This window comes from Melopsittacus undulatus, chromosome 4, assembly GCF_012275295.1.
Source record: "Melopsittacus undulatus isolate bMelUnd1 chromosome 4, bMelUnd1.mat.Z, whole genome shotgun sequence".
Lineage (NCBI taxonomy): Eukaryota > Metazoa > Chordata > Aves > Psittaciformes > Psittaculidae > Melopsittacus > Melopsittacus undulatus.
This window is the reverse complement of record NC_047530.1, coordinates 101,709,652-101,731,314: the sequence shown is the minus strand read 5'-3', so window position 1 is coordinate 101,731,314 and position 21,663 is coordinate 101,709,652. Positions and strand designations below refer to the sequence as shown.

At 40.5% G+C, this 21,663-nt stretch overlaps 1 protein-coding gene across 6 annotated transcripts in view; it reads right to left on the bottom strand.

The window, feature by feature from the left end:
* Nucleotides 1–21,663, bottom strand: part of SHOC2 (SHOC2 leucine rich repeat scaffold protein) — a 70,903-nt gene that overhangs the window by 39,499 nt on the left and 9,741 nt on the right. For 5 of the 6 annotated variants that reach the window (XM_034061784.1, XM_034061785.1, XM_034061788.1 and 2 more), the window contains exon 2: nt 2,083–3,020. In XM_034061784.1, the coding sequence (XP_033917675.1) occupies nt 2,083–2,785 (703 nt within the window). In that variant the 5' untranslated portion in view covers nt 2,786–3,020. Of the gene's footprint in view, nt 1–2,082; nt 3,021–17,042; nt 17,061–21,663 lie in introns of those variants that run through there. The other variant, XM_005154526.3, reaches the window with a different exon arrangement.

The following is a 21,663-nucleotide window of genomic DNA, read 5'->3' as shown; positions in this document are numbered from 1 at the left end:
TGTATGCATATCAAGACAAGAATAACGCAAAGGAAGCAAACCACATAAAATCCTTCAGTATACATATATCAACTAAATTTCTCTATAAAGCTGTTACACATGAGCTCTTTCAAGGCTATAATGAACAAAACCATACAGAAATTACATACTTTTAACGTAAGCTTAACCATAAGAATTCAACAAACAAAACAGTTAAGAACCAAAGATATTCCAGCAGCAAGAATAATGTCAGCAGCATCAAACACCTGCAAAAACGGCAACACAAAAATGCTACAGCTCACAGAAGTTTTTTCTTCATACATTAGTACTAAATTTATGCTGTTCTATCCCCAGATGAAGCTCCAAAGCTGACTCTGCTAGATTACATATAAAAGCTGAGCCACAAACAGACCCAAGTAAAGTACTGACAATTGTGTAATACAGCTCAACCAGCTAAATCAGCTACAATTTCCTCAACATATATACAAACGTGGTATGGTGGGGGGTTTTTTGCAAACATCAACCCCATGGTTTCCAGGATGATTCCTTGATTAGTAAAAGGTTCAAAGAGGCTGTTGGACTTAAACAGAACTGTCAAAAGAGGTCAAAATTGTAATTCCTCAGTTCTCCCAGGGGAAATCCTCAGGATTGCTGTGATGCACGTGCCAACACAAAGACCGTGTTGATCAGAAAACATACCACATTAACCATTTAATTTTTGCCTAGCAAACCAGTGTTTCTGTGGCTATAACAGAATCCACTCTAACAGCTGTGCCAAAGACTCAGACCAACAGCTAACAGCCTCCCTGCCTTTCTCCATTCCTGCTATCACATACAGAAGCCGTCTGTACTGAACATTGCTGCTACCACAATCAGCAGTTTCAGACGTGCCCAGGAGCTCCTGCCACCAGGAAAATGTTATCTTATGTATCTTTCATATCAAGGTGCAGGAAAAAAAGGCAAACACTGCTGGCTTATAAAGATCTGTTAGGGATCCAAGCAAGAGCATTCCCAAGCTTTGCAAAACTAGTGAGCACAGGGGCCAACTTGTAACACTTCACATACGCACTGGCTTGGCTAACAGGAAAAAGCCCTGCATCAGCTTTTAAAAACAGGGCACAGGAATTATTACTCATAGTGTTACAAGGGCTTTTACAAGGGTTTTTTTTCCACACTTGAAGAAAGTTGAAGCAGTTAACTGCGTTAAGTTTTATGATTCCTCTTTCCCTAAAGGGACTAAGCTATGCTTGCATTTAAAAAACTGGTGATACATAGGAAAAACACAGTGACGAATCGCCCTTTTATGAGGGACACACATTGCCCAAATATTGCTTGAGAACAATGTGATAGAGAGATGTTTTCCATGAAGCAGAACCTATTAGGAACAACTTGAGGTGTTAACATATAGCTATTCCAGCATTTTTTTGTAACAACCTATTTAAATTAATAAGCCACTTTCATACTATTTTACCATCTTTCAAACTTTTGTAACTAAGTGGAAGAACAAACATTCATTAAAAAGTCGTAAGAATCATCAGCCATGCATACAACATTTGGTCACTTTATATTAAAAGTCTGTGTATTAATATATTCATGACTTATAAAAGGTAGAGACTTTCACAAATCATTAACCTACATTATTAACTGTTACAGCATCCAACAGCTTGCTCACGGTAATAGCATGTAGCTACCTATTCTTCCTTGTATTACCATGGTCACACCCCTGTGTAACATGCCCATAATGTGTTTATAACTTGCAACAGTTCATAAATGATTTATAAAGAAATCTTGAAATACACCCCTGTATTTTTTTTTCTAGTTGTTAAACCATCTGGGCTCTGAAGACACAATATGTGAAAGCACAAGGCAAAGATGAAAACAAGATACATGTGATTTTAAGATGATGGGTGAAGAAAAAGGGCATGATTTAAAGAGAAATATTCACAGTACTGATCACTCTCAATATAACCTAACATTGCAATATGATCAGAAGCATAATTTCATGAAGGTGGAGAAGTTAAGTGGCAGTTTATGTAGACATCACTGAATCGCAACTCGAACACAAAGCACAGAATTGAACTTTCAGTCAGTGTAATCGCTTACCAATTTCAGCAGGTAGTTGCTTGATTTTGTTCTCTCGTATGCTAAGCATGGTGAGCTTTGACAAGTTTTTGATATCCTTTTCCACAGTAGTTATACGATTAAAGCGTAGATAAAGAGTGGCGAGAGAGCTTAGCCTATACACCACCGAAGGGATTTCTCTAAGTTTGTTATGCCGCAGGTCAAGCATGCGCAGCTTCTTCAAGTTATCAAGAGAGTCAGGCAAACTGGTGAGTGAGTTTTCACTCAGCGCCAGTGTCATCAGGTTCACAAGACAGCCCACCTCTGCCGGGAGGGACTGCAGTTTGTTACTGTATAAATAAAGTTCTGTTAACTGCGTTAGCTCTTTGATAGCTGATGGAAGCATGTGTATAGACCTCTTGGATAAATCCAAGCGCATTGAATTCTCTTCCCGGCATTTATTTAGCTCTTTGATCACTTCAGCATTGCTGGATTTTTTGCGGGTACCTGTGGCCGGATTAGGTCTTTTTATCGTATTGTCCACTGAAAAAGCTACCCCAGGCTGCGTGCTACTGGAGTCCTTCTTTCCATCTTTGGCATCTTTCCCTTTGGTCTTAGGCTCCTTTTCTTTGCTCTCTTTCCCAAATCCTCCAGAGGCTTTGGCCTCCTTCTCCCTTTCTTTTGATGACGGGACTTTTGGATCCTTCTCTTTACAGTCCTTTTCTTTTCCTAGATTACTACTCATGGTGACTCAATGTTTAGCAAGCACCACATGAAATCCGTTTCTGAAGTTCACGAGAATAATTCACTGCTGAAGCAACAAGGATCCTTAAAATATGCAAGCACTGAACCAAGGGAGGAGCTTCAGAGGTGCGATACCCATTTGCTACATATTGGTTCTGAAGGCACTCTGTCCTAATCCTGGTATCAGGAGATTCACCTCTGGAGATTAGAAGGTCAAATGCTCCGTATTAGTATTTCTGGAACACAGAGAGAAGAGAAGCCAAAGTTAGTGTAAATACAAAACTTAACTTCCAGTTAAATGTTGGACATTTCTACATCAAGCCTGGGCTCGCTAACCCAGGTTAATGATTTTTCCTTCTCTTCAACTGTCAATGAAAAACCCAGTGCTAAAGCAAAAATACTACACACATAGCTCCGAAGACCCACTGTGGTAGAAGAGCTATACTAACTCCTATACGTTAGCAAAGAAAAGTTACAGCTCTTAAACATAACACTGCTTTCAGTACTACATTTGAGTCACCATCTTACATCTTAGCTAGCTCACAGCATAGCACTCTGGTTCTCAACAGAAATAATCTCTCTCCCTTCCATGACAAATCAGTTAATAAAGATCTGCTGTATTTTAAGTGCCTGCCTCTTCAAACAAACCTGTACAGGCTTATTCTTTCAGCACCAAAGAGTCTCACTTCGATCTACAATGAAATCTAATATGCGCCTGTAACACGAACACTTCGCCTCCAGATCTCCCTCCTGACCGGCTCTGAACCACACGGCTCTGCTTTTAACGTGGAGCAGGATGTTGCCACCAGCATCACTGCTTTGAAGATGCAAACACGAGAGGTTTTTAAAATAAACCTATCAAAAAGTCAACTGAAACCTCTGAAGAAATAATATATTATGCTTCAAGAAAAGCAAAATTATGAAGGAATTTCTCATGAGAGCAGGACATAACATATCTTTAGACAGTATCTTGAATTCTTCCCCCCTCAATGACTATAATGCAGCCTAATGAGTGAACAGATGTCTGAAACCCATAGAGCCCCATTTACATTTTTACAAAATCATCATGTATCATAGAAAGTAGCTTTGCTTCATGTTGCAGTTCGCAACACAACATGCCCAAGCACTCCACCACTCTGAATATTCTGGAGAGGTTTTTGAATGTATCTTTGCCAGTCAATGGCAACAATAATTTCATGTCTCGGTGTTAGTCCACCTTTGAGCCTAGAACCAGCTTTCATTCATCAAAGAAGGTTTGTATCTCAGAAGAATACCTTCTTTCCCCAGCCACCTGAGCTGTGTTAAAATACCCTTAACAGCTCCAAAATAGCTGTGTCACTGTTCCAGCATTCCAGCTTCTGCACAAGTTCATAAAGTTCATAATCAAAATCAATTAAATAATAATTTGCATATTTAAGCCATTAGCAAGTACTAGAGAGACAACCACTTCTTCAGCAAAGCTCAACTATTTTTACCTGCAGAGTTATGCTATGTACACTTGCCTTCAAGTACAAACATGTGCTCAGAGAACGCAGAAGAGCAGACTTTGCTCAGTATTTGTTCAGACTGAAAAAAAACAAGTGAAGAAGATCTATTTAAGGATGGTAAAAAGGGCAAGGCACTTTACCTTGTCTGCAAATCAGGCTGTTTAGTAACAAAGCTCAAAAGAAAACCTCGCCCAGGAGGTGGCTTCCAGTCCTTCGCCCCAATTCATTACTGCTGCAGTGTCACAAAGCATGTGCTACAAACCCCATGATATCAAAACCCATGCTGCCTCCAGTTACTGTGCTCTGGACAACTCTGTTGTGAAGGACCATGGCTGTTTGCTAGCAGCAGCAAGCAATGACAGCTTTTAACTTAGATGCTTTCTCCAACGCCAAGTTCTCTAAAGCAGCACAAGCCAGGTCTTTAGTGCTTCCTTAAGATTCCCACCCAGCTTTTACACCATCCATTAACCTGACCTATCCTCAAGATTACTAACCTCACCACATTATATTGGAAAACTCATTCTCAGCACTGTGTAATCTACATGCTCGTAAAAACTTCAGCAATAGAAAACATAGTGACTCGAAGTGCAAAAACGCAGCTGACTAAAGGGTGGGAGCCTGGAACGCCTGACAACTTGTTTTCAGAGTGAAAGGTAACACAAAGAATCCAGAACACAGGTTCTACATCCTGATAACACACAGAGAACTCAGCCATGTAGCAATGCCAGACAGCTACTGCTCCACATCAAGCCCCTCAAATGCAAAATACTTGAAGGGCCACTGCTCTCATGAGCTTTCAGTGTAATCAAATTTAGGACCCACCAAGAGATTTGTTTCATTTCTGATGTGCACAGCAGCTGAAGGAGGTTTTGAAAGAGCCTGAGAAAGACAAGACGGCTGGAGATTGGTACTGCTGAAAGCAGCTCAGTATTGCACATGCTTCAAACAACCCGCATGCATTTCACTGTCTTTGTTAGCAATTACTTTAATTGTACCTAAAAAAAAGCAAGGGGTGTCTGCCTGTTTCAATACAGAGTTTAACATTTCATTTTCTAGTCAGGAACAAAAAATGTTTTGCCTACACAAAAGAATAAAAATTGAAGTCATTAGAAACAGCACCTCAAATACATAAAGAAAACTGAGAGCAATACAAAGGGTCATAACCAGAGACTTCAGCATGGCCACACAGTTAAAGATGTTATGAGGCAGTCAACTCACAGGCAAGCCACAGGCAGCCGTGGTTTCCTAACACACAAACTGGAGCCAAGCTCACAGTGCAGCAAGCCATCAAAATACACTCCCTGTTCACTGACAGGGGGTTAACAGTTAAATGCACTGCACCTATGTCATTTTTATGTCTTTACTGAGGATTCAAGACTGAAAAATATATTTAAGATAGCTTTAGGTTTAGCCTAAAAAAAGTTTAGCCTTTTCCTTTCCATGGAAATTCTCTAGTATCTAGAATAACTACAACTTGCACTCACAGAAGAAAAAGCCTATGATGAGACCTTTATCAGATGAAACACAACAACAGCTAATGCAGAGGAATCACATCAAAGAAAATGGCTCACATCTCCAGAGTCCAAGACACCTGTAAGATACCAGCATCTCCCTTTTCCCCAGCTGGCTCAACAGGGCTGAGATTCCCATAGCAGAACACAGTCAGGGTACCTGCCAGGTTTCACCCAGTTACTCCATGAACCAGTAAACTCTTCTGCCATGAGCAACGTCTGCATCTCAATGCAAATTACTCTCAGCATCCCTGCAACCCTTCTTCGACTCTGTTTTATTTCAGGAGGAAGAAGTCCCAGCAAGTACAAGATCTAGGACAGAAGGGTAATTCATGAGACAATCCTTTGTCTTCCTACAAGGCCATAGTTGCCAGACATCACCAACTTCCACAAGTGGAAGAAGTCCAACCAAAAAGCCTCCCTTACTAAGTAGTGCTGACTTACCCCCAGAATGGCCAAATCTGTGAAACAACTGTTCTGGGCTGCAAGGACAGTATGGTGTTCTTGTATCATAACACAGAGACAGCACAGGACCTAAACAACTATGCAAAACTCCTATTTCTAGGATTTCATAAGTTTTACAACCCAATTTGCCATTGCAACCTATTTAAAATTAACATATTTGCATGTAATATAAATGAGAATACATCTCTGATGTTGCACGCTTTTGGTATACAGGACTAAAATCTTTCCATTTCATACATTAATGACCAAGTTTTGAGACGAAACTCGAAAGGGCAGCTATGCTCAGAACTCCATACCCTTACCAACATGTATACAATTTAAATGCTCAGCTTCACGTAAGCAGTTCTACAGAACTTTTCAGTCTACTGCAGATCATTTGAACTGATGGGGTTACTCACATACATCAAGTTCAGCACATATGTAAACTTTGGGCAGACATGAGCATAATCACATATACTACAGAGGAAGCTAAATATGTTTCAAAAGGTTATTCATATTTTCTAAGCCCTTTTGGGTAAGGGACAAGAGCCACCATTAGCTTCCAGCAACAGTCGAACAAGCATTCATTGTGTCCCAAAAGGAGAGCTTCTTTTAGTGATATTTTTAGCAAAAGGAAATTCAGCTAAATTAGCCAGTTCTGCCAACTACTTCCATTTTCCAATGCTGTTCAAACTGACTTCCTGTCAATAGTAATTGACATAAAAACATTTAACTATTAGGTCTTGGAGAACCTGGAAAACTTAGTAAGACTCTTGCTCTGCACAGTATATGAAGGAAAATAAAACTTTCAGAGCAGTTAAAATTATCTCTTCCATGTTCCAAATTTTTTTTGGTAAGTAAAACATTTGTAAATAGCTATAAATAACCAGCATCAGAGTTCTGATTCACTCCTCTTGATATCTGTAACTATCCAAACTCCAGAAACACAAACAACTTCAGCCTAACCTGCATCACCCTCCTTAGCTGCCTCTAAAAGAAAAACACATTGATCTTGGCTATTTTACTAATTATCTTTCTTAAATATGTATAAGTAATCAAGAAGAGATTTCAGTTACGCAGAGCAACACAACCCAAAACATTTATGCAATAAATGCTTTATTAAAAAACCATGGTAATGAAGAAACAATCATCATTCTAGGAATAATACTAAACTAATCAACTGGTAATACACATAGTGATGCTTCCTGGTCATTACCTAATATAATGAGGCTTGAGATAAAGGATTTCACCCAGCTGCTATTCAAAGAAGACTGTAAAAGATTTAACTATCTCCTGCTCACTACTGCAGAGTGATTTTATTACCCCATTCCCCCCCAAATACTCCACTGCCACTATTACTTCACAGCTTAGTAAAGACTTCAACCTAACTACATCTTTTAATGCTGACTTTATACGAACAAATTGTTGAACAGGTTGTATGCAGCTCTGCAATGAAATGCCAAGAGGCGTTTTCTGCCCTAGTGCTAGGGTGCCCAAACCCTAGGTGTCAGAGGAAGCCAACCAGCAGGAATGGCCAAAGCTCACTAAGCTGGCGGCACCAAAGACCCATTGCAAGTCTTGCTGCTCCTGCCTCAGGATGGTGGCATCCCTCCAGGAAAGGCTGTCCCTGCATGAGTTACCCCCAGCAGTCCCTCAGCTCTCAGAGGATGTGTAACACATCATGTGAGTTGCAAGTATGTGAAAGTTTCCTGCATGTTCACAGAGATGGCTTGAAATAAAAATAATTTAATTGACATAAAATATCCCAGCACTGCTGAAACTGTTCAACATCTTTGTCACTGACATGGACAATGGGATTGAGTGTGCCCTCAGCAAGTCTGCTGACGACACCAAGCTGTGTGGTGCAGTTGACACACTGGAGGGAAGGAATGACACTTTGAGAGGTGGGCCTGAGTGAATGACATGAAGTTCAACAAGAGCAAGTGCAAGGCCCCACATATGGGTTGCAGCAATCCTGAGCACAACTACACACTGGGTGGAGACTGGATTGACAGCAGCCCCGAAGAGGATGACTTGGGGGTACTGGCAGATGAAAAGCTCAACATGAAATGGCAGTGTGCACTTGCAGCCCAGAAAGCCAACTGTATCCTGGGCTGCATCAAAAGGAGCGTGACCAGCAGGTCAAAGGGCTGATCCTGCCCCTCTGCTCTGCTCTCGTGACACCCCACCTGGAGTACTGTGTTCTGTTCTGGGCTCCCCCACATAGGAAGGACATGGACATGTTGGAGTGAGTCCAGAGGAGGTCAAAAAGATGATCAGAGAGCTGGAGCATCTCTCATATGGAGACACGCTGAGAGATTCGAGGATGTTCAGTCTGGAGAAGAAAAGACTTACAGGAGACCTTGCAACAGTCTCCCAATACTTAAAGGGGGTCTACAAAAATGCTGGAGAGGGACTTTATACAGGAGGTTACAGACAGGACAAGAAGGAATGGCCTTAAACTGAAAGAGGAGGGATTCAGATTAGACATTAGGAAGAAATTCTTCTCTGTAAGGGTGCTGAGGCGCTGGCACAGGGTGCCCAGAGAAGCTGTGGCTGCCCCATCCCTGGCAGTGTTCAAGGCCAGGTTGGACACAGGGGCTTGGAGCAGCTGCTCTGGTAGAAGGTGTCCCTGCCTGTGACAGGGGGTTGGAACTCGATGAGCTTTAAGGTCTCTTCCAACACAAACCATTCTGTGGTTCTATGAAGTATTTCCCTCTCAAGTGATGAGACTAACAAACAACAGTTTCTTCTGCTAAAGGAACATCATCATGGCACATTATCTTACAAAATGGTCACTTTACAGCTACACTTAAACATCTAACTGGTTCCTGCTGTTTCAGTAGACAAAACAGGCACTTTAAATCATAAACATTTCTAATATTCAGAGCATGTGATATTGAAGACATCACTTTCACTAAGGCCTATATACATTACACTGAAATGAAATACAACTTTACTTCTTCTGTAATGTGGCAGGAAGCCTACAGCCTGCATTTGAACGGAAAATTCTGTACTACGTGTATAAATCATGGAATAGAAAGTATTTTTCTCTTTGTTCTGTGTTTGTACTAAGCTTAACCCAAAGGGTGCACACCATGGCCAGTGCTTTTCAACCCGAGTAACAAAAGAAGATCATTCCAAATATTAAACATGTCAAAGAAGTAAGGAATCATCTCATACTTGGCACTCTGAAGTAAGCAGACAAAGATTCTACTACATAATCAAAAAGTCTTCAGATTACACTTCTGATCTAGGAAAGTCTGGTTAGTCAGACCTAAGTTACTTTTAACAAGACAGAGTGCAAACAATATCCAGTAATTGCAACGATGAACAAACAGAAAATATCTACCTTCCTAGGAGTATTTACCTTTTGCTTAGAATAGCATGGGATATATGAAACACATTTCGTATTCTACTGCACCACAAACATGAACACACCAATAAGCAATGGATGAAATTCAAAGTTCAGACCAAGTGGCTACGACGACTCCATTCTCAATCCCACGTATGCAAAAAAAGATGGTCACCACTTTCATTTCAAAACCCATATAGCTTAAGCCAACGAGTCACTTGCAAACAAAGCACATTCTCTCCTACAATTTGCTAGCTTCAAACATCTGAGCTACAGAGTTTTCATCTGCGTAAGTGTATTTCAGCTTCTGCTGCTGCAGCCACCACAAACCAGCTGGTAGCAAACTGCTGAATCAGTCCCAATGCGGTTGCGTGGCTCCTCTGAACACAAAACCTCATTGAGGGGTACAGAGACAGCACGGAACAGCCAGCCATCGCTCCACTACAGATCAAACACATCACCTAATCTGTCTCGACAGAAGTAGTGCTCCTGAAACATGTCAGCTAGAAACTTTCTCTTCTTTGGTAAGAAAACCCCTTGATTTTAAGAGTACAAGGTGGTCAATGGCAGCAGCTGTAATGGTTCTTAGAGCCAGCTGTGATGATAGCTGATTGGTTCAACAGAGAAGGCTGACCATTAAATTCATCTTGGCCCTGCAAATGAATGGGCAGCAGATGGTAATTTAAAGACTACCAGTGTAGCTTGATTCCAATGTATCTGGATATGAACCCACTTTCACCCCCAATCCCTTCTCACATCAAGGTAATTGCTTGCTGTCTCCCTGCACACACAGCCCAAGCCTGTGGAGCTGGGTAAAGTGAGGAGGCCAGGACCCTGATAGCCCACTATGCCCTTTAGGATATCTTCATCTGCCAGATGACTGCAACCAAGACCATTCTCTGCCTCCTTACTGCTTCCATAGCTGCAGAAGAGCTGAGCACAACCCAGTCTCACATCCGAGTAAAACCTGGAGGTCAAGGGAATGACTGAACAAACATCAGACCACGGGGGCAACAATCAGACCACTTCTGAAGGCTTGTTTATGCTTTACTTGTGGTTTCTTAAATCTGCAGGCACATCTGTAACTGTAGGCACCTAATTACAAACCTACCTGCAATTAAAGCTGAAGTTACTATAAATAAGCAAATCAGTTCCAAGAGGTGTTTGGAGGTTGATCACCTTGTGCTTGCAGAACCAGGCACATCTCCCAGCACATCCCATCCTGGCTTCCAACACAACCATGCCCTTCCATAGCAAATGGAACATTACTGCTGGTTTCAGAGCTTTCAAATCCATCTTTTCATTCACTTGTCACCAGATCTGTTGCTCTCTGGAAGTATTTCACTGCACTAAACGCCAGGTCACATTTCAAAGTCCAGAGCCATCATGACAAAAAGGTTCCACGCTAGCAGACAGAAAGTCACCTACGCCTTAAGTTCCTAGGGGGTAGAAGTAATCTTTTGTGCCCCACCTTTTGAACTCATCCAGCAAGTACAAAAATATACATAGTATGATTCATTCTGTGCACTTCAATATTATTTTTGTAAAGCATTTTGTTCCTCTCCTTTATGGGAGAGAAAAAAAAACACACTAGTTTTTGGCCAAGTTATAAAATACCATTTCATGTTTTCGTAGAAACAGACTCTAAGAACAAGTACAAAGCATTCTCCTAACTCCATGTGGCAGCTTATTTTAATATGTAAAAAGGTACTTTCTGCATGTGTGGCCCCCCAGCATGTACCTTTTGAGCTGCATGCCTCCGTTGCCATGGTAACTCACCATATCAGCACGCTCTATAATGCTGCATAATACATGAAATTTAAAAATCCTAATTTGCTTGATGGAACACATTTGTCAGTCTTGGTACAGGTCCTAATAACTAGATAAGCCTAAAAAAAAAAGGCTATTGTAAACAGACATATTATTCTAGGAAAAAACAGGTTTTTTGGGACTACCCAAATTCTGCATCTATAGTGGGGTACAACCTTCGTTCCACAAAAGCAAGTGCTCCACATCCACCCAATACCCTCCTCTGAATAAAGACAACCATGCTGTAGCAAAAAGTTACATTCCACTATTAAAAAAGCCCTCACTATTAGCACTATTACTACCCTGGTGGTACAATTCAGATCCCTCAAGAGTTCTCATAAACAAAGGAAGCAGCCTGCCACACAGAGCTTTGCTACACATGTGACAGAAGACGGCTTTGGTCCCCAAAGGTGACAATGTGAACTTGAAACCAGCATCAAATATTGTTCTTTTATTCATCATTTTTTCTGAGCAATACAACCAACATACCAGAACAAACCCAACCACACAGGAGACAAAACATAATGGGCAAGAGAGAAAACAAATGCACAAAACATCAACAGAGCAATATATTACCTACTGATTAGCTATATTATCAAGAACTTATGTAGATCCTATGAAAACTGGGACAAACAACAGGGCAAATCCCATCTCGGCTAAATAAAACATTGTTCTATTGCTACCTAGGGTAGCATCCTACCCTGCCTCCTACCAGCAGCACAGAGTTATCTGGCAAAAGAGTAAAAACACGGTTTATTGCAGCATCTCCCTTTGTTCCTTTGTCTCTGAATTTCGTGCAATAAGCTTGCTCATTTTCAGCATGCTTTTATGTAATAATTATGACCGTTTCACAAAGTTCAGCACTGGATGACTCTCAGGCCCTTCCATTTTCTGATCATAATTAGTGCCTGCGTAAGTCACAAGATCTCTTCGCAGAGGGTTTCTATGTTAGGAAAAAAGGCCTACCTAAAAATCAACTTAAAATGTGCTTTTAACACAATTCTGAACATGAAAAGGACTGATGACTCTACCTTCTATGTTCTAGCAGACAAAGCCACAATAACTACATATGGCAGCTTGGCATTGCACAGTATCTGGCCGCTGTTCCATTTTTTGTCTAGCTAAGATAATTCGCAGTTCTTGATCTGAAGCTAAGATGAGAAAAGCCTGGATATATTTGTTTTATTGAACACCTAGTTAAATATAACTAAAGTATAGAAAAGGATATATGCAGTAACATTTATTTTTCCCCTAAAATACATGAGCTAGGAAGATATGCAAGTGTCTAGTAAAGTCCAAGAACATACATATCTATCCATAAGTTTCCAATTATAAATCTCCTCACTTCTAGAACTCATTAACATATTTTGCATCTGACCTGCTCTCAGAAAATAAATACCCCTTTGAACAGATCAGCATTACGGGTGTTGGTCGATAAGAAACTCAACATGAGCCAACAGTGTGTGCTTGCAGCCCAGAAAGCCAACTGTTCAGCCTGGAGAAGAGAAGGCTGCGTGGAGACCTCATAGCAGCCTTCCAGTATCTGAAGGGGGCCTACAGGGATGCTGGGGAGGGACTCTTCATCAGGAACTCTAGTGACAGGACAAGGGGCAATGGGTTAAAATTTAAACAGGGGAAGTTCAGGTTAGATATAAGGAAGAAGTTCTTTACTGTGAGGGTGCTGAGGCACTGGAACAAGTTGCCCGAAGAGGTGGTAAATGCTCCATCCCTGGCAGCGCTCAAGGCCAGGCTGGATGGGGCTTTGAGCAACCTGATCTACTGAAAGGTGTCCCTGCTTGTGGCAGCATGGTTGAAACTTGATAATCTTAAGGTCCTTTCCAACCCAAACCATTCTATGATTTTATTACTGCTTAATCAATGTTTTTCCAGTGATTTTTTTTGTTTGGTTTTCTAATCTGACCCTTTCAGATAAATGCATTTAACCTGGCTAAACCTAAGTGATTCAGGCCAAGTTAGTACATCGATAGAACAAGAGTACAAAGAAACTGCTACATTTCAGATAACTGGATGCAAGTTCGAAATACTCCAACAAACATGTGCCTAAACACAAAGTGAGGGACCACCTCCACCCTCCGAGTATTCTTATTCAGATGCAAGACCTACAAACTGCCTAAGAGAATGGTATTTTTCCTGCAGTATGTGTGTCCACTCCAGCCAGATTCTCATTATTAACCACTGTTTCTAATTTTAATTGCATTCTGCTTACCCAGATACTCCCTACAGCTTCAACAGGATTTTGCATTATTCTCCCCCTGTCCTTACCCTCCTTTGCTGCACATGGTGGAACAACTTCCACGTTCCAATGGGCAGACCACCGCCCTACACCGCTGCTTGAAACAATGCTCAACCACAGCTGGAGAGGCCAAAACAACTTAGAAATACCTTGGGGAGCTCTGTAAACTACTGGCACCATAGAAATGTAGGCTTGTTTTACACCCTGATAAGGTGATGAAGAATAAAATTGCTTCCAAGCCTTTTTCAGAGTCTTCAGATGTTCTCCCCAGTGAGCAAAACAGAATTAAACACAATGACATAAAGCACTGAAACATTACTTAAGCAGAGAGATGCGTACTATAGGTGGGTCAGGTAGCTCTGTATACAACTACACACAGCCAATGCTCTTTTTTAGCCTTCACTCCTCAAAGTTAGAATCACAGAATAGTTAGGGTTGGAAAGGACCTTAAGATCATCCAGTTCCAACCCCCCTGCCATGGGCAGGGACACTTCACACTAAACCATATCACCCAAGGCTTCATCCAACCTGGCCTTGAACACTGCCAGGGATGGAGCATACACAACCTCCCTGGGCAACCCATTCCAGTACCTCACCACCCTAACAGTAAAGAATTTCTTCCTTAGATCCAGTCTAAACCTCTGCTGTTCAAAGTTGATGTTTACCAGCAACTGCCTGCCTGCCCTTGGGTTTTTTAGGGATGTTTTGGGGTTGGGAAGAGGGGCCTTGAGAGGAGATGAAAATGGGATGAAAAAGTAAGGTGATTTACATGGTTCAGCTGTTCATAAGACTGACAGCTGTAAAAGCACACTGCTTTTATCTTCATGTCAAAATTAATCTTAACACTGATTCCATAAGAACTATGGCATTTTCAGTTTAGATTAGGGACTTGAAATCTACTAAGACGACACCTGGTGCCACAGTGAATTTCACCACACAGTCACTCCTGGCCACTCCAACCCCTCTAATAAAACTGTGAGGAATTCCTCTGGCAACAAAGAGCCAAGTATTTCATCAACCCTGAGCTTGTTTCACCTCCTCGACTCCTACTCGCCAACTTCTTTTGATATAAGGCATTCCCACAGAGCCAGTCAAACACAGTGGCTGAACAGGCCTTTCCTATCTGGCTGGAACACCCTCCTACCGTCCTTCCCACCTTCCTTGGAGCCACAGTGGCCACACAGAAGGAGAAAAGCTCCCACCTGGAATATGGGCAAGCTGAGAAAGATGGGAAAGGAAGAAACAGTAGGAGATGGAACATGAGTGGAGATGGGAGGCTGGCAGGTACAAGGCAGCTGGCTTAAAAATCCACATAAGAGGTTATATCACAGATAGATATAAAAATAATGAAATGGCAATCAGTCAACAAGCACCACTCCTCCTCCTACACACTGCATGGAGAAGGGTCTTCAAGAATGGAAAAGTACATAGTAATTGGAGAGGTATTAAACACATCCTGACAAGCACAATCATCTAAAGCACTAGAAACCATCTCATTCACACCTGTAATTTTGACTGCTTTACATTGCAAACTTAGTTTCTGTAACTTTTTAAAGCCTTTTTATTTAGTTTTTACATGGTTTTCCCCCAACTCCCATCAGCTTTCAATGCATTAGCATTACAAAAAAAGAACCAAAACCCAAGAATGCCAACATTTACATTTCTTGCAAGTTCACCCACATTCTTACAGATTCCAGAGACAATCTCGGAGATTTCTTTCCCAGGATAGAAGATCAAACTGAAACAAACAGGGAAGAGAAAGCAAGCTCTGTTCACCTTTCTATGAAGGACCATGTGAAGGCCAGACCTGCCCATGAATGCTCCTCATGCTCACTCCTACAGCCGAGGAGGCTTACCCACGCAACAGCTTAAGCCCCAGCCTGACACCCAAATGCCTCCAAATGGCACTGAACACTATTCTGCTCATAACTAGGAGCCTGATTAAAAGATCATTTCACATACACTAACAATGCTAGAAAATGCATGATAAATTGGGCATCTTCACAGGAACAAGATGTTTTCTTTCAAAAAGGAAAAAAAAAGAAAACCACTATGATCCCTTCCAAGCAGATTCTTCAAAATCTGTTCAGATGAGGCATCTTTTTCCCCCTAAAAAACAAAAGGTCTGCAATGACATTTTTACTAGAAATAGTGAAAAACATGATTTCTATCTGCCAAAAATCAACTGCACGATATACTCTTTAGCATGCCTGAAAGGTTTGTGCATTGTAAAAGTAGAAAATAGCAATGTTAAACTGAAATAGAAGACATAGAAAAAAAATTAGACACAGAGTTAAATGCCACTGTACAAATATGATGTAGTAATAAGCCTTTTACCTCACCCCTTTCTAATCAATTAGATAATGGAAATCTAAAACAAGCTTAGAGCTACATGAAAGTTCATACCACTATCCTAGCAAAATAAGTATTAAAGACAATTGTGCTGTATGTCTGTTTATAACAAACAACGTTCTTGTACCTTACTGGCCTTTGTTTCAGACAAAACCAGATTTCATTTATAAATGTCCAAGTAAGTCAGCAAAGAATCACCTGTGAGTTGTAAGACGAATGACTAAGAAAAACGCAACCTTTACACCAGCTGAGGCACAACACAGAGCCTCACCACACCTGCTGGCCTCTAGGTACCTGTGCCTTGCAAAATCTGTATGTATGAAATAAATGGACCAGAGGATTGCACCGGATGGTGCAAGCTGAGAGCAGATGATTCACTGCTTTTGGATTGCCCACACGTGCTCCTCTCTGAGCTGCACACAGGCGAGGACAGCTCGCAGCCTCCTGCTGCCAAGCGATGGAGCCTCAATGCTTTGACACACAAGGGCAGAAGATGGTTATTTCGACCACCTAAACAACATTCACACGAGCAGCACAGGTTGAAGTAATCCAGATTAAAAGGGAATTAGCCCTTTTCAAAAGAAGTGTAATCCAAAAAGTAATTGACAGATGCAGAAAGCACTCAGAAAAGGTATACAGACTCATGAACCAACTACAAGGGCTGAACAACTTTTTGGATGACAACATACTCCAGAACAATATGTTCAAAATCAGGGTACTATATTTATATACAAACAGTAAGAGGATACAAGGAGAATATCTGAGGAAGTGAGATAAAAAGGCTCCTGAACAGAAGCAAAAAGAAGAAACTAAAACACTGCAGAGGTACCAAAACCTTGAAAAATAAATATATAAAAATTAGTTTAACAACAAAGTTATTTTAACAAATACTTGCTACCTATTTGTTCCTTTTTTACTCAACTATTCTCAAAATAGTAATGTGAAGAAAAAAAACAGAATGACACTTCCAAGGAAATGGAAAGGATCAAAAAGAGAGAACAAGCACAGGTACAGGTAAAAGAAACACAACAAGCACCATTATTTACCTGAAGTCAGACAGGAGTACTGGGTGAAGACTGCACGGAACTGTATGTATGACACTGTGCAGGAATAATGAGGCAAGACAACAGAACTAGAGAAGACTTGGAGCAAGAACTGAACTAGTGTGTCCCCTGCAACAGGGCACACACAATGCCACCCGCTCAGCATACAGTGCCTTTGCAGCAAGGTGCAACGTGCCAGTGCTGTATTCCTCCACCCTGTCCCAAGTCTTTCTCCATCCCTCCCTTTGCTGCAAGGCAAGAAACAGCCAAATTACATCAAGTCTTTTGTTCCTATGCGGGGTTGACGGATTAGCATGTGTATGATGAAACCTTCTCCTCCCTACCAGCCTCCAGCTCTTGTGATTCTTGGACATAAGGTTGCGCAAAGAAGGCTGCTTCTCTCCTCCACAATTCCTCCTTCCCCCCCTTCTAACATTCCCTGACAATAATTCTTCAAACAGAAGGTGGAGAAGAAGCTGCAATATGAAGAGCTGAATATCACTTGCATGTACCACACAAATTCCTACCTAACCAAAACCTTCCCTAATTCTTACACAGACAATGAGTAACATAACTGGCCTGACAATTGTCATTATTGACTTAGTATTAAAGTATAGTTAACATTTAAAATGCATGCTTATAGCATTATTTTTTGTTAAATGAAGATGCGCATAAAACCACTTTGTATTCAATCAGCAGCCTATGGGGATCAAATTCAGACATGATGCACAGAAGGAAATTTTAGTTTAAAATGATTCTTGCTTGCTAAGTCTAAATTTGATCTGTGTCTGCAAGGACTACCACTTGAAAGCAGGACAAAGAAAGAGGTTTTAATCATGACCTCTGCTGCTTGACATACTGTGCATTGCCCTTTACCTCCTAAATTCCTCATGTCAGATCTGTGCCGATGATACTATTTCACTGTGCCCTTCTCTCACAATCAACATCTAGCTTATTTTGCAGAGCAAACATCAACACTGATGTTACTAAACCCAGGCCACATGATCCCTGCAACTGACAGGTTCTACACTGCAAGCTGCATTAGGCATACTTTATCTTATGCAGTACCATCTCTTTCCTACTTCTAACATTAATAAACTATCATTTTAATTCAAAAGCTATTCATCTCTCCCTAGAAAAAAGTAGCATCTTCAAGAAGTGCTTTTGTGTGTATACTTCCTCCCTTATATTTATAATCACACCATAATTCTGTAGGAATCTGCTAGAACATCCCTATCCCCTCCATGCTTTGGCCATGGTACTTGTACATTTAGGTATGGTTACAAAGTGTTCTTGAGGAAAAAGTTCAGTGTTCAAAGTATTTATTGCCCAAATGCCGTTTCTATCGTTCCTTCAGAAAAAGGAAGCACATCATCACCCTGCAAGGCAGCTCTATGGACCCCTAACCAAGCTACGGTGCCCTGCATGCTCCCGCATAATATTCACGCTGACATAGACAACATATGAAGATGTTAATAGAGAAGCCCGAACGTTAACTGGAATCAAAACTCTCCAGAATGCAATAGGACTTGCTAACATTCACCACTTAGAAGATTACATTTTTCCATGAGAATGAGAGCAAGACAAAGAATTGCAAAATATCCCTAAAAACAACTTCAGCATAAATGAAACCAGAAAACTATCAGTTTTAAAACTAAGCTTAAAAGGCCTGGGGTATTGTTTAAAATCAAGCCTTACAGAGCTCATGTGACCATAAATCAGACTTCAGATATCTGCACACTGAAAATACTGCATTTGTGGTGCAAAGTCTATGAGAAAAATCAAGGTGATGGCTGTTTCAGTCTCCACATTACATTAAGATCAGCAAAAATAAAACCTACAATAAAAAAGCATTAGTTGGAGTCTGATCTTTCTCTGAATTTGGGATTCAGTTATCTGCTATCAGCAACCAATTTTACTACTACTACAAATCCAGTATAATGTAAAACTGAAGCAGCTACATACCTCCTCAGCAAAGGAAGATCTCTACAGGCTGCACCTATTTGGGTTTCCCCCTCTGCGATCAGAAGTAATTGCAAGTAGTAAGTGTATTTGGTCACTGTTTCAATGACCTGTATTCATACACCAATAAACAGTTCCAAAACACAGGCACAGAACTAAGGAACAACTCAAGAAAACAAACAAACAAAACCCCAGCAACTCAGTCAGCAGTGAAATTATATTTCAGCTAAATCATTATTTAGTGCAGTGCTAAAGTAAAACAAGGCTGAATTTTACTAGTTCAGCTGACACAGTGCTTTTATCTTTTATGAGAATATTCAAGAACTTGCACATCCTTATCCTCAAAAAACAAGTATGAAGCCAGAGGACACCTGAATCTCTCCACTAAAGAAACTATAGTAGTTTCTATACTATAGACCTGTTATTCATCATAGGTATCTCAAGAAAAACATTGAAGTTTGAGATTACTGCAAGAAAATATGACCATGGTTGGTTAAATGGGGGGGTGCTTTCATTGAAATTTAACTATTAGGTGCCTAGCAACTAAAATGTCATCTTAGGAGAACTAACACAAACACTTTAACACAACGTAAAAGCTACAGCCATACCTCAGCATCAACCCAGCACCTCGTGGGTTCTCCTTTCAAATAGGTTTTCAAACACAGAATCAATAGAATACTGTTTAGATTAAGGGATACATCGAGCCCAAAGAAAATAATTTCCCTAAACACAGGGGAAAAAAACACAGGTATTTCTAGAGAGCAAGGCTGTTACAATGAGCATGCTTAAATCCTCAAGTCTTATTTAAAATACATTAAAAAATACAGAGATAAAACAGCAAATTAAATTGAGCTGGGGAAAAATAAAATCACCAGTTCCAGTTAAAATTTCTTCCTCAAGTATATTATTATCAGGAGCTCTCAATTTGTTATTATTTCTAGATGCTGTTTCAAATACTAGCAAATTTGCATAAAAGCCACACCACTACTTTAATAGTGACTACATGTCATCAGAAATACCAAAATAAAGCTGGGGGTGATGCACAAGTCAATTTGGTGAACTTCACAAACGGTGCAAAGTAATTCCCTCCCCTCTTAATTTATATATATCTGTAACTTACAACGGTACTATTACAACGGTGTCAGCATATCAGAACACCACACACTGAAAAGTGAACCTTACAGGCAAAAGAAAAGCTTGACTTAGAAGAACCAAACTCCCTGCATTGGCTCATTAGTCTGCTCGGTGACCACATGTTTAAGCTTCCATTTATCACTGCTTTTCAAGCTGGGATATTTTATTTACATTAGGCTGCAAGTGCTAGGCAGTGCTCAAAGCTGCATATTAATAATAATCAAAACCAAACAGTACTCTCAGAGAGCTGTAAAGTGCCCATGGGTCACATTAAATGAAGAAAAAGGACCACACAACCTCTCCCCCTGATTTGACTGATAACAGACCTTAGAGCACCTGCTAGCTAGTAATGAGTTTTGGCAGCAAGGAAAATCAACATCGAAATTAATCCAAGTGTTTGGGTTCTGGAATTATCATCTCTATTGTAAAGGGTCAATGTAAACCTCATATGAGAGCAGCCAGCTGAGAAGTGGTCCAAAACTGGGCAGAAAGTAACATTTCCAGAATTAATTCATTAATCAAGTTCTGCCTACTTTTGGCAACTGAAAAGCAGCACATGTTTGTACTGGATGAATATATATATATATATACACACACCTGCAGTACATACGGGATGGCTATCAAAGGACAACCCCACAAATGCAAACTTGTTAATTAGATCCTTGGTTCCTCATTTAGTTCATGAAGCAGGTTATACAACTCTTAACTTATATAAAAATCATAATTAAAATAAATATCTAGGACTGTTGCCCATCTTGCCCTCCACTGGTTGAGAAACTTGCTTAGAGAGGAAAGAAAACTTACTCTTTATAGGGAGAAAAGGGTCTGAGCAGTCATTACAGCCACACACAGCCCATACAGAACCCTCCCCATAGCTCATCGTCCTTTGCTTATCATCTCCAGCCATGAAAAACAAATCACTTCTTTATCACTGGAAAAGTTCAAATCACCATAAGATTTCCAAAAGTATTCCATGATTCTACAATTAGACAATAATCAGCATTTTAAAAGTAGCACTCGCATACAAACCTCTTGTGCTCTTTACCCCTATTTTCACTAGAACTTTTTACTTCTAGATAGAATTACAAACAGAGTAACTCAACGGTCAAAACCATTACTTGTAGAAATCTCAGACATACTCTTGGTTATAATGACTGGAGGCAGCATATCGTACATTATCCCAGGATAAGGGAACAGAGACAAGCAGTAGCAATGAATAGCTTTCATGCTCTACACAGCCTTGTATCTTGAATGAACTTGTTTCTGTGCCACAAAGTAAGAAATTTATATAGCAAAGATCACCAAAGCTTATTCTGGGGCATTTCTTTTTGAGGGAACAGTGTGTAATGTATTTTCACTGTTAAGTGGTTCCAAAGATAAAGAGGGACCAAAAACAACATCATAAAAGTACAGAACAATGAGAAAAATCAGAAGCAGCTCTAAACCTTACTTTTAGATTGTCATGGTATACAACTTATCAGTTTATAGTAAATATTACTGAAAGCCAGCCAACAAGCTGGCCTGAAGA